General features: G+C 36.2%; 2 protein-coding genes across 3 annotated transcripts; both read right to left on the reverse strand.

Moving 5' to 3' along the window:
* Positions 1–1944: 1944 nt before the first annotated feature.
* Positions 1945–3161, reverse strand: LOC112295962 (calvin cycle protein CP12-2, chloroplastic). The gene is made up of 2 exons (XM_024548007.3): positions 2712–3161; positions 1945–2164 (listed from the first exon to the last, which is right to left on the reverse strand). Exon 1 carries the CDS (start codon positions 3122–3124, stop codon positions 2744–2746), a length of 381 nt encoding a protein of 126 aa, XP_024403775.1. The 5' UTR covers positions 3125–3161; the 3' UTR covers positions 1945–2164; positions 2712–2743.
* A 6440-nt stretch (positions 3162–9601) lies between these two features.
* On the reverse strand, positions 9602–12742 carry LOC112295761 (uncharacterized). 2 transcript variants are annotated; one of them, XM_024547690.3, is made up of 6 exons: positions 12272–12742; positions 11572–11862; positions 10985–11311; positions 10714–10829; positions 10215–10298; positions 9602–9980 (listed from the first exon to the last, which is right to left on the reverse strand). In XM_024547690.3, exons 1-5 carry the CDS (start codon positions 12602–12604, stop codon positions 10241–10243), a joined length of 1125 nt encoding a protein of 374 aa, XP_024403458.1. In that variant the 5' UTR covers positions 12605–12742; the 3' UTR covers positions 9602–9980; positions 10215–10240. The 2 variants fall into 2 exon arrangements, with proteins under 2 accessions (XP_024403458.1, XP_024403456.1); XM_024547688.3 differs by having other exon boundaries at positions 10665–10829.
* Between the last annotated feature and the right edge of the window lie 1280 nt (positions 12743–14022).

The following is a 14022-nucleotide window of genomic DNA, read 5'->3' on the forward strand; positions in this document are numbered from 1 at the left end:
TATCTCCTTCAAAACCTTGGAAAGAAAGACCTCAACTTGTTGGCAATATCTTATTTGTTGTGATCCCAACTCCACAATACTAAATTAAATGTAGAGTTTACTTTATAATTATTGTGATTTACATGTTTTATCTAAATATTACTTATGATCAGATATTAAAGTTTACAGTTTTGTCAATGTGGTAGAAAATGGCATGTGCTTACTTGGGAACAGAATGAAATTATATTATCCTTTTCAAGTCAACATAATGTAGTGGAAAAATAACTTATATTTACTTGTCTTATATATTTTTATGCAATTTTAACTTGATGCATGCATAATTATGGTCTTTTGAAAAAGATTTGGATTAAATTTAAAGGACAATTATCAAACTTATTTATTCCAAATTCTATTATTTAATGTGATAATCTATAATTAATTAAAATTCATTTAATCCTTGAAAAATCACTTATTTTTAGTTTAACAAATTACTTTTATCTACTAATATATTTTACAAAAAAATTATTCTCATAATTATTAAAAATGTTTTAAACTATATAAAAAAACTATAAAACTTTATAATAATTTTTTATTATTATTATTATCTATTCTATATTTTTAAATTATAAAAATTTTAAAAATGTTTTAAGTAATTCATTTTTTAAAACCTAATAATGTAAAAGGATTTTTTGTAATAACATATGAATTTTAAGTTTTGGTATGGCACAAAATAACTAAAGATATCAAAAAATTAAAATTAAAATTAAAATCAAAAATCATATGGCTACAATAGCTTTAGTTAAAGGGGGTCTTTTTACTTCAAAGACAAGATGAGAGGCTGCAACTTTTAAATCTTTTAATTAGTTGAATTCAACAAGCTCAATTAGTTAGATTTATACTTAAGAAAAATTAGTTCAAGAGGTTGTGAAAGAAAAAGTTAAGGTAGAATGTATTCTTTTTCGCATAGCAAAAACAATATTGACTCAAAGGATTTTAGGTGGGCTAAGAGGTGGTTTTAAAAAGCTTTGAAAAGCTACATGAAAAATCACTAAAAATCACCATAAAATTTTAAAATATTAAAAAAAAAAAAAAAAAAAAAAAACTCATTTTTTTTACACTTCTTATAATTGTTAGAATCAAGATATCAGTTCATAAACCTAGATTTCTAATGAAATAATATTTTGATTTGTTTTAAGTCCTCTTTTCACTTTATACTATATCTAAAGGTCTAGGCATCTAAAGAAGAGTTTCTTTTCACTGAGAGTTTCTTTTCAATAAGTGTAAAACCTTGGTAAGGACTTAGGATTCCAAAGCGGGCTTTTCAGTACAAAGATCTCCAAAACATGTTTTTTCTTCATATATACTTTAACAAAAATTTGACCAAAAAATCCTACAATGGTATGTTTTTCTAAATGTGTTGTACAGGTTTTAATGTTGTCACAGAATTTATTTAAATGTATTCCAAAAAAGTTGAATATTGTTGAATTATTTACTTAGGAATTGCTACAGTCAAACTCTCCTGTTGTCAGAAATTACCAAACAGCAGAAATAATACTGTTTGTTGACGTGAAAAAAAATTTACATGTATAGTGTGTGATGATACAGTTACTTTAAATATTATTGATGCAGTGGATGAGATAACAACTATTGATTTGCTATGGGGTATTAAGAATTACAATAAATGATGTGTAACGTATGTTGTACTCTTTCAATCTGAAGAGGTATTTGATGAAAATTATGTCCTCTGATGTTGTTTTAATTGCTAATACGCAGCATTGATGCGGAATATCGTCTTCGTCACTATATATTTTGGGAGTACATGTGTGTCAGGATTGTGTACCTATGTTTTTTTAAGATTAACACCGCAAGTGAAGAAGGCAAAGAAAACAGAATCACACCACTTCATTTCTAAGACAGAAAGAGATGAGATATGTACGACACAATAATTCATTACATGTTGCGAAGTTGTTGATCTTAGAAAGATTAACTGAGATCTGGGTCCATAGTTGCAAATGAACTCCAGAAATTCAAATTTAACAAACAGGAGAGATATTCATACATTACAGAAGGAAAATCATCTGAAATCAACTCCAGATTAATTGAAAGGTTCTATTAACACTACACTACAGTGCTCGAAATACGGGAAGGTGAGGCTCTACACGGTTGCCCTAGTCACCAATCTTCCCTGCAGTCAGGGGCACAGTCATCAGAATGAAGCAACTGAATTTCGTGAAAAAGCGCAGAAACCATTCCGAAGAGTGGGCACAGTGCACGTACTTTAATGCAACTTTCTGTCATGTTTTACTATCAAGCTTCGAGAGAGTTAACTAAATATTTGTGACCTGACACTAGTCCAGTTCTTTTAAAATGTACTGAGTGGGTTAAAGGACTTGTTGTAGGGGGACTCCAAACGCTTGGGAGTTCGACATCAGAACTCGTGATACTTGTGGACTCTCTTTTAAGTAGAGAATCCAACTTATCATACTCGAAGCTAGAATAGGTTCAGAGTTTACCATGAGCTCGGTAAACTAATACCCACAACAGTTGTATTAGATAATCTTTTGTGACTGATTAAGTCGTTCAGGAATTCCCAACAGAGGTACCAAAAATTTCAGCAGAAGTTATACATAGCCCCTGCCCTGGTCGAAGGCACATGCCGCGAATTCACCACGATCTGACATCCAGTTGACTAGTAAGAGCTTGAAGCCAAAGTTTCAGGGGGGGACACTTACGAGATTTCAAGGCAGTTTAGTCGGCAAATTCCTCAGGTGTTGTAGACGCGGCACTCATCGGCTTCGGGGTTGTCATTGCAGTACTTATCGATAGGATCCTCGGTCTTGGCCTGCTCCTTGGCAGCAGCCTCCACCTCGTCCCACGCGGCCGCGCACTCCTCCGACTGGTTGTCACCCGCGCAAACCTCCTGCGCGTCCTCGATCTTCGTCGCCACCTTGTCGTCAGTGTTGATCGCGGGGCCTGACGACCCAGTGGGCGTGGCCATGCACACAAGCCTCAGCCGCGGTGCGGCGCGAGTGGTGGTCCAGGCACCCTGAGCTTGGACGCGGGGGAAGGAGACCTGGGGAGTGAGCAAGGAGGCGGCGAGCTGCGCGCTCGGTGCAGCCACGGTAAGCATCGCTGCAGCAGCCATTACCGAAACTGATACACAGACGCACACTGTTCGGAAAAACTAGAATCAGATAATGACGAGATCTACGAGGGCTCTCACTAAGTAGGAATCGGAGAGCTGGGTTCGGCGTCTAGGGAGGAATCAGTGCAAGTGGTGGGTGGTGGCATGGCATCCACCAGATAAGGTGGATCGATCCGCGACCAAACGATCATCGGAGACGACACCGGGTGCTTTTTTCCTTTTCCGCGACGCCGGCACTGCGAGTCACTTTGCGTGAGCTGCCGCGTGGGTGCATGCGCGTCTGTAATTGGGCAGTGGGAAGCCTCTTTCTTATGAGCGATATTTTGATTTCCTTTTGTTTTTCAACAGATATTTCACATTTTGTATCTGTTCACTTTTGGTGAGAACAGCGACATTGTAATATCAAGGATAGTAACATGTTTGAGATTCTTCATTGTGAAGGTGGATTTGCACGTTGCTTGAACATTCTGTAATGAGTTACTACTCTTCAGTTTTTGTTGCATGAGGAGGGTTTGTAGTGGAACTGTTTGAGGTAGTTGATCAAATGCATTCAGTTGCAGTGATGTCTTAAAGATGTGTTTTTTTGTGGTGCAAAATTCAAGTTGATATTCTTTCAAGATTTGGAATGATTGAATATTAATGAAAAGGTCAGGCTTTATAATAATGTTAATTTTTAGATGGATCTCTTGCAAAAAGAAAAAAGAAATTTTAAGTGTAAAAATCATGTTGAAAGTTTGTGCAACAACCAATAACATTTGAATCATGCAACAAAAGTACAGTTTTTTTTATTTGTGTAAACTTCAAAATTCTAATAACTATCAATTAATACCAAGTAAAATTTTGCCTCACAAATAAATCATTATTATTTATAAAATACAACATGATGTAAGGAAATTATTTTAATGTTTCAAAACATTTGATTTGGTATCAAATGTAACAATATTAGATATGATTTTTTAAAAAATATTATATGATTTTAATTTGATATTTCCATAGTTTTATAGAAAATGCCATTACTATTTTGAATACACAATCAAAATTAATATATATATATATATATATATATATATATGTGTGTGTGTGTGTGTGTGTGTGTGTGAATTACTACTTTACAACTTAAACATCTTAAAATAAATAAAAATCAAAATCAAATTACAATAAAAGATTGTGTGGCTAGAGTTTTGTCTAATATTATTTTGTAATTGTCTTGTGTTATCATCTAAACCGTTTTCTTGTTTTAGAATAAAAATTTATTTAGAATCTAAAGATTATGCAATTTCTATCTTTGCATTTTTAGACCTTCTACTTGTTTTCTACATATAGGAACCATTAACATTAAAAAAATGTATTTGGAAAAAAAGAAAAAGAAGAAGATTACATTTATACTTGCACAAGTCACAAATTGTAAATTTTTATCAGAATTTAATATTTCAAATCTTTTATACAAAACAATTTTCATAGAGTCATAATAATACAATAATATTAATTGTTATTTTTTTGGCTTTTTCCTATTTTTTCGTTTAGATTTACTATAACTATAGGAAATATAATGTTCAAATAGGTTTTTGTAATGTTTTTATTTTTATTTTATTTTTTATATTTGATAAAAAAAACCAAATTAAAAAACATATTTTAGGTTTAAAAAGTCAAATCTTTACTTGCAAATTTAGAGAATTTGTACAAGTTGCAAAAATAAATATGTGAAATAAATAAATGAAACATTCATGCAACATCAAACTTCCAACAATTTTTTTATATAATATAAAGATTATGGAAATGTATTTGAGAAGTCAAGTATGGATTTCCTATTTAACTATTAACTTTATAATTAAGAAATATTTTTTTAAGAAAGAGACCAACTTCCATTTGAATCAATTTACAAGTTGTTAAAAGCTTAGTGACTTTCAAATAAAATACATAGATAAAGATTTTGAAAATAATGTTGTTTGTCATATAAAGTCTTAAGCAAGTATATCAATCTTCTTTGCTAAGAAATAAAATAAATCTTCAAAAATCATGGTAAATAATATTATGTTCAAAAATTATTTACAGATTGTTTTTATTAATTGTCTTTGATATTTGAACTAATCGGCTAGTGAAATAAAACTCAGATATTTGCCAAAATTGATCTATGAAAAGCACACAATCTACAAAGCATCTAGAAAAGAAATAAATAGTTAATGGTGTTTTTTTTAACTAGGTATAAACATTGTTCATTTTGTTCAAACCAATATTTATGTCAAAAATACAAAAGAGCATAAATAGTATATATATCTTGTATTATAAAAAAATAAAACAAAAGATTATACTTCTTTGAGTTTAGTAAAATTTGCAATATCTGAAAAAAAGATTTCAATAACCCACTGTTGGCTCAAATAAAAAATGAAAAAATATGCACACGCAACCTCAAAAAACAGAGACAAAAATAAAAATAAAAAACAAACAAAAACAAACACACAGATATTCTTAAGAAAACAAGCCACAATTTTCAAAAAGTGAAAATAAGTCTTGCAATGCACTTAAAATTTGTGTATAAACTAAATAACTTCAGAGAGAGATGAGTAACACTCGTGCTATTAAAACAAACACTCATGTGCACAAGTAGACGTCATGATTCAATGGCAATCTTCACTACGGTACTAGTACTGCGACGCTGAATTAAGTAGTGTTTTTATGGTGCAAGAAAAACTAAAGGATTGTAGACTCTCATACAGAACTCCCAATTGAAAAAACTTGAAGCAACAATGACCGAAACAAGCAACCGTAATGCAGAAACTTTAACAGTAATCTCCACTACACCAATTCAGGTAGTGGACTTGGAACCAGGATCGAAACTTTAAAATAACAAGGTGTATGCTTCCAATACTTCCAAGTTCAAGAAGATGCTTCATCAGAGGGTCTAGGAATTACAAGAAACTAAATCGACCTTAGTAAGTTCAGATCAAATTCTCCTTGAAAAGCTGCTTGAGCAATAACACAAAACAGCAAACTGTATCTGAACGCATTCCTTTTCTCGAAGTCCAATGTGCAATCCTCCCACGAAGGGACTGAGGGCTACTAGCTCGACCCAAAACCCTAGATCTAGCCGTCAGGATACTAGTTTCCTATCTAATTTTATATATGAAATTTCCAGCAACCCAAGGACTTTCCTCAGTGTCAATATAAAGATAACATGGTTTCATAGGCACTTGGAGTAGGGTATCTGTGTTTGAACTGTTAAGACCTCAGCATAGCACTTAGTACGTTAAGTAGTGCAGAACTTTAAAATCACGTTAGTTAGCATTCATGGAATATTTTAGTGTAATGAGATTCCTAATGTCCACGAGACTGCTATTTCGACCTGAAGGAATCAAGTACAAGAGTGACATCTGGCAGTGACAAAGTAGCTATTGAAACATAGAAAGCATACTCCACACAAGTAAGTTAGGACCAGCAAGGTTGCACTATAACAAATAGAGTGTGGTATGAGATAATTCTTCCCATGCCAACCCTTTCCTTATATACTGGTACCAAGGTACCAAAAGCTACAATCCATATGGGATATCTCCTAGGACCAGCCCTCCCCTTGTACTCTAATGTACTATAGACCAGCACCCTACCTTATGGGATATCCTTAACAACACTTGTACTCTAATGACCATTAGCAACTACTTAAAGAGTTCTATTCTCAACACTCCCACTTTGCTATTGGTCAATTAGCTATCAATCCTAATGCCTTACTCAACTTGTTGTGTCCTTCTCTAACTAAGGCTTTTGTCAACAAATCAGCCATCATGTCTTTGGTTTCACAATACATCATATCAATAACCTCCATCTCTATCTTCTCTCTTATGAAATGATGCTCAATATCAATGTACTTAGTTCTTGCATGATGCTTTGGATTCTTTCCAAAAGCAAGACATCCTTGATTGTCACACCTCAATGGAGTAGCTTCAAATTGCACAAGTCCAATATCTTCCAATAACAACCTCAACCAAATTGCCTCCATTGCTTTATGACTTGCTGCCAAATACTCCGCCCCTATTGTGGACCTTGCAATGTTTGGTTGTCTATTGCTATTCAAAGATATGGCTCCCACTCAAACAAAGAATACATAGCCCATTGTTGACCTTCAATCGTTTACATCTCTCTTAGTTCTAAGCACCCACTTACATCCAATTGTTGTGGAAAGATGTGGTTCTTTCACCATTCACCTTGTGGTCTTCTCTCACGTGTTGGATATCTTCTTTCATGCAAAGAAGATGAGCCTTCTTGCACCTCTTGCTGCCTTGTATGACTCATGGAGTGCTTTCTCTTACTCATTTGTTGGTATTCTTCATCTTCATTCTCTTCATTGTCCTTGTTGTATCTTGCTGGAATTGAAGTCTTCATAGTATTGGGCTCTTCTATCATGGCATCTTCCTCTTCTTCTTCACTTTGAGAATGCTCTTCTTCATCTTCTTGTTTGTTTGCTAGAATTGAAGATGTGTCCACAAACACACCACTACTCCCACTTGGACACATCTCTCACTTTTCACTACCACTCATAGATGGTGTCCTCATGGATCCACAAACATTCGAATGCACAAGCTCCAGCAATTGGTTTGCTCTTGTTGAAACTCCTCTAGGAAATGGTGTCCTATGTTGTTTGCCTTGAATGCATCCCTCACAAGCAAGATTCATCGTAGAATGGCCAAGGTCTATGCCATTTACCTTGGATTGAAGCCCTTTCATGCTTTTGGCATTCAAATGCCCAAGTCTTTGATGCCAAATGCCCATCTTCTCTTCATTTGATGGAAATTCAGCAAAGGCAGCAACCTCCACTCCATTGATCCTCTTGCAATTGATAATATAGAGATTGCCATTCCTAGTCCCTTTTGCTACTTCTTTGCCTTCCATGGTTCTCACAAAACATCCATTCATATTAAATTGCACTTTGTATCCATGAGTTACAAGTTTACTCACCGAAAGGAGGTTCTTCTTCATCTTTGGCACATGCAACACATCCTTGAGAGTGATTCTCTTGCTTATGCCCTTCACCACCACCTCCACTACAATGGTGCCTATTCCAATGGCTTGTACCATACAATTATCACCTAACCAAACGTTGGTTGCTTGAATTGGTTGATAAGTGTTAAATGAACACTTGTATGGAGTCATGTGTTTGGTACATCCGGAATCCACAATCCATTTGCTCATATCAAACATGGAAGGAGTTTGTTTTGCCATGAATGCAAAGTCTTCACCTCCATGATCATGAAAAGCATTGTTGGCATTCTCTCTTTCTCCTCTCTTTGCCTTGAAACAATTTCTAGCAAAATGGCCTGGTTTTCTACAAATGTAACAAGTTTTAGGAGGATAACGTTGAAAAGGGGCACTTGCCTTACTTGGTCTTGTAAATAGTGCTGATTGCTCCCCAATAGACTCCTTTTGCTTTCTTTTGGTCACTTCATGGGCTAGTCTTGCCGTGACATAGTCCAAAATGAGGTCTTTCTTTGAAATGGACTCCAATGCCACAATGAGGGAGGAATAGGAGTCCGGAAGGCTTGAGAGCAATGTCATCACAACATCTTCTTCAAGTAAAGGCTTGTCAACAACAGCAAGTTGGTTTGCAAGTGCCTTTACCTTATTTACATGAGCCATGAGATCTTCACCTTCTTCCATCTTCACGGTGAAGAACTTTTGCCTTGACCATAGCACATTGGAAAGATTCCTACTCTCATAGACATTGCAAAGAGTCTTCCATGCATCTGCTGCTCCTTTGCAAGAAATGACATGAGCAAAGTTGGTTTCATCTAAGTTGGTGGCAATTATGCCAAAAGCCTTCTTCTCTCGTCTTTTGAAGTCCTTTTGCTCCTTCATGCTTGCCTCTAATCCAGGTGCCTCTTCCTCCTCACATACTATCTCCCAAAGATCCAATGATGCCAAAAGTAGCTCCATTTTGGCCTTCCAGTGGTGAAAGTTGTCACCTCTAAACTTTTCTACCATTCTTAAGCTATCACTCTCAAAAGATGCCATCTCAAGCTACAAGTAGGTCCAAAAATCTCTTGATTTGGAGTTGTAATGCAAAAGATATGACTACTCAAAGATTGCTGAACTACAAACTCAGAATTCGCTGTTTTGCAACTTTTTGCATACTTTGAGTCCAAATCACGTCTAAATGGTGGGAAATGCTATGTCATGTAATTCTATGGCTTTCAAACATCTCCCTCACATCATCTCACTCAAAATGACTCAATTTCTCATAAAACTCTCAAATACTAGTGTTACTTCAGCAAAGACACTATCAAGGTCTTGCACTAACCTCATACACTCACAAATCCAGGAGTAATGACTTCAACAAAATACTAGTAATACTATACCATAAGATCTCAACCACCAAACAAACAACAAAGAAAATAAAATGCAAGAACAATTTACTTGGTAAGAGAATGTGGGCCCATAACTTATTGAAACATAGAAAGCATACTCTACACAAGTAAGTTAGGACCAGCAAGATTGCACTATAACAAATAGAGTGTGGTATGAGATAATTCTTCCCATGCCAACCCTTTCCTTATATACTGGTACCAAGGTACCAAAAGCTACAATCCATATGGAATATCTCCTAGGACCAGCCCTCCCCTTGTACTCTAATGTACTATAGACCAGCACCCTACCTTATGGGATATCCTTAACAACACTTGTACTCTAATGACCATTAGCAACTACTTAAAGAGTTCTATTCTCAACAGTAGCGACTGGATAACTACTTCGAATACTGAAGAGATCCACCGAGGAGAGTTCCAGCCATGACCAAAAAAGCGCCACCTTGTAAATAGCAGCGTCCTGCCTCCTCATCCACACGGACAAGGAATTTAGCTCCCCGTTCTGATGCCTGCTCACAACCGAAGCATGTTTTAATAATTGCAACCCATAAAAATATTCTCTTGGATAGATTAGTCACTCTCATCAAACCCAGTAAAGTTCAGATAACCACCTCTAAGCATCGTCTTTAACAAGTAAATCTCTAAAATGAGGATGGACAGAAAAAGTTTGAAACGAAAAACTAAATAAGCTACTTTCTTGAGACAAATCAGCAGAAAGTAACACATAAGAGCAAGGTACTAACTTGGTATGCATTCAATTCAGTTTTTTTCAATTTGGATGACCAGTACGGTCCCAGAGCGCAATGTGCACTTCCCGTTGCTGGATCCTGCTTGAAAAATCCGATCATTGCTAGATTTGAGTACTCAAAGAATGCAAATTTTAGAAAATCAAATTTGAATCTGACAACAGAAATTCACAAACTAAACATCGAAAATTTCCAGTACCTAACCCTAGAGCCACCCATCACATCATCGTAAACCAAAAAGACTCCACCAATCTACAAGGCGTGCTCAAATAAATAATTACTCATTTATCTCCCTGAAAAAATAGAAGATGCCTTCTAGATGTAACCAAGAAGAATAGTAAAGCATTACTGATGAAGCTGCAACCTCATGTGCAATAAACTAAAGTGATTCTTTTGCATATATTAGAATAAATAGGTGCTCAAAACCCGCGCCGTCATAATCTGTACCTCATTAATTCCCATTTTAGGACAGAAGAAGCGCGATATGAAGTCATACTCAGTATTTGCAGCTGCCAAGGCTGTAACTATTACACCACCGCGACCAGGGAAGTCCACCATCTTTTCAAAGTTGGGGTTCAAATTCTCTACATCCTCACTGGATTGCAGCTCTACCTAGACAATCGAACAGGCACAACATTAAGCCAATCCAGTAGTAATCCTAACAAAAAAGCACGCGTGATGCTTACATTTCGAGCAATACAAAACAATGAAGCCCCAATGAAGGGCACATCAACACCAACTGAATAATAGAAGTGTGGGATTCTCACCAGATAATCACCCACGTCACTTCTCCCAACCCATCTGATCTCGACCCCACCTAAAGCCTCCGAAAGAAGGGACGAGTCACTGCAGGCGGTAGGCGGTGACGAAGGAAAATCTAGTTCAACCACGCCCTTGTCAGATGGTTGTCTTCTCTTGGCAGGTTTAGGGTCTCTTTCGTCTGGTGGTGGTCCATCAAACTCCTGATAACCACTAACCTTGTTCGCTTTCAGGATACCTGACTTTGTGTGAAACACTACTGTATTTCCGTCCACTATCCCTGATGAGAATAATAAATGTGCAGATGCCAATGTTGCATGACCACAAAGGTCAACCTACACGAAATTTCATAATCATCAGTGTCCTTCCCACTTTTAAATAGACCACAATATGTGATGTAACAGTCAAAGAAAACACCACTGACCATATTGCAAAAGGATATAAATAATAAAAGCACTGTAACAATTACATGAACGCTTACCTCTCGAAGTACTCCTATTAAGGATCGCAATTGCTTGTCTAGAGGAAAAAGAGGAATACCAGCAGCATTTTAATAACCAAAAGGAACAAAACGCCCAGTCATAGAAGGGAGTACCTCAGTCATCGGCGTAAACCAGCGTAAATCGAACTCATTGTCAGCAGGTGCTGGAGTGAACGATTTCACAGCTTTAAGCTTTTTGCCGCTTTCATCTACTTGCACTAGGCCTTTGCGCTTCTTCGGTTTCTTATCGTCGCTCGGGGGATTAATTCTCTTCACCAGAAATGCAGTCTCGGCAAGGTTGAACTCACGTGCAACCACTTGCATCCATTTGTCGCTCCTTGGATAAGGTAGGTAGCATACAGCTGCTGGATTTCCAGAAAAGGGCCGATCTGCAAATGCATTGATCTGTCGATTCATCACCAGTGTTCAAGACTCATGAGCTTGGGTACCAATTTATGCTCCGATTGCACAGTATTTGAAAAAGTGCACTAAGGAAGCAAATCACATCAGCCAAGAACGTATTCTCGAGGTTTTATGTCTAGGGCAAGCAATGTTCTTAGGGAGATAAATAGATACAATGCACCCTTGGTCTGCACCTACTGAAACCCGATATTCTTTGGGACTTCGTCACTCGAATTTGTGCTCTAACGCATCTCTTCCTATGGCCACTTCGCATCACCGTCCTCTACGATCATCTTTACATTGATTCCCACGCTCAGAGAGTACAAAAACGAAGTTTAAACCCTAAATCCCGTGCTTAAACCTTCGGAAGACTGACTATGCGTAAATTGACTGGAATTGTTGAACGCTTCACCTGAGCATAATCGACTTCATCAAACAGCTCCTCAACGTCCACCCTCGCTTCCAAATGATACTTCTGAGCCACTTTCTCTAACATCATCTGCTCACGAATCCGCAGGGCTACCTCCTCCGATTCTTCCACGGGCGAGGTCGATTCAAGGGAACTCATCACAAGCCCTCGCCTCCTGTCACTTCCGGCTCGTCGAGGTGTGGCATTGACGGTAAACGAGACACATTCTTGTTGAGAATTAGCAGCAAGAGGCAATGCTTTCGTGCCGCGAACGGTAGAAGAAGAAGAAGATAAACAGGGATTGAATGAGAGCTTGGTACACAGGCAGGCTGCCATGGCGATGCGCCACTTTCAGCTCCCAAAATCTCAATCTCCTGTGCCGACAGGCAGTGCCAGGATGAGGGAATTGATGGAGAGAGAGGAGAGGCCTGTAGAGATCAAAATCAGTCTCACTGAGCTCGCAATCGTCGCAACAAGAGAGACTGCGCCTTCGAAACGGGTCACACGTTCAACATCATCGCGAACTGGCGGAAGAACCGACGCGAGAATGAAACAATACTAACGAATGTGTCCTCGTCATCTTTGGATGACTTTTTTGGACCAAGAATTTTGATGAGAAATTTTAAATTTTAAGGGAAAATATTGTATATACCCTTGAAATATGTTGAAATATCCCTTGTATTCTTGATAATGGCAAATATATCCCATACTTTTGTAACAATTGCAAATCTACCCTTAAACTTGATAAAGTATATCATAATTTCAATTATAAACGAATCTAGGGCCCAAATTGCATGTTGCATAGATTTTGGCGTGACACTTTTTGGCACAATTTGAGCCCATTACAAACCAGATGCCAACATTGCCACCACTATGGCAACACTTCCAATAGCTCTTTATAGTATGAGCTTGCTTACTCTGAGGCCAAAGGCAAAGTGCAATATATACAAAAATATGTAATTTTTTTTGTAAGAATGCTTATATATATATATATATATATCAATTATGAGTTCAATCTACACAATATAATATATGTAGATAAATTTATTTAAATAGTTTCTTTTATTTAAAAAAAATCAAATTTAATCAAATCATTTTTTTTAATACTTATAGGTTTTAATACCTAATAATAAAGTTTCAAATTAATTTTCAAATATTCACTTAAGATTATTTTATGAGAAAAACTACTACAAGTTATAATTATAAGGATGTATACTAATGTTTGGGTCTTGAAGACTTTTCTTACTTTGTAATTAAAGCATATAAATGCTTTAATGACTATCAATGATATACAATATAATAATTGGTGCTTGTTCTAAATTAATCTATGAACATTTGTTTCTTAAATAAATAGAAGACGTTTGTAGGAAAAATCCGACCATTATTATTTATCAAAGATTTTCTTTTGAAATTGTAGGATATTTGAACCTTATTGAAACATTAAAGTTCTTTTAAGAGTGTTTGTATCTGCTATCTCACATTTATAGTGTGAGTGGTTGATATTGCTCTAACAAACATGTTTGCTTCATGGATGGCACTAACTTATGTTTATTGTAATGGCCTACCTTAGCATGCTTCTCTAATGTTTTAGCTAATATATAGAGCCTTAGTATTTCTCTACATAATATAGAATTGGATTTCATAGGATTTGGGAGGACTATTGCGATCATTGCTAAAAGTCAATGTTTGTATGGGTGATTTGGGTTTTTTTTGCAATAAAGTTAAGGCTTGCTTTGTTATTATCAAATAAAGTT

This window comes from Physcomitrium patens, chromosome 19 (assembly GCF_059467195.1).
Source record: "Physcomitrium patens ecotype Gransden chromosome 19, ASM5946719v1, whole genome shotgun sequence".
NCBI classification, from domain to species: Eukaryota; Viridiplantae; Streptophyta; class Bryopsida; order Funariales; family Funariaceae; genus Physcomitrium; species Physcomitrium patens.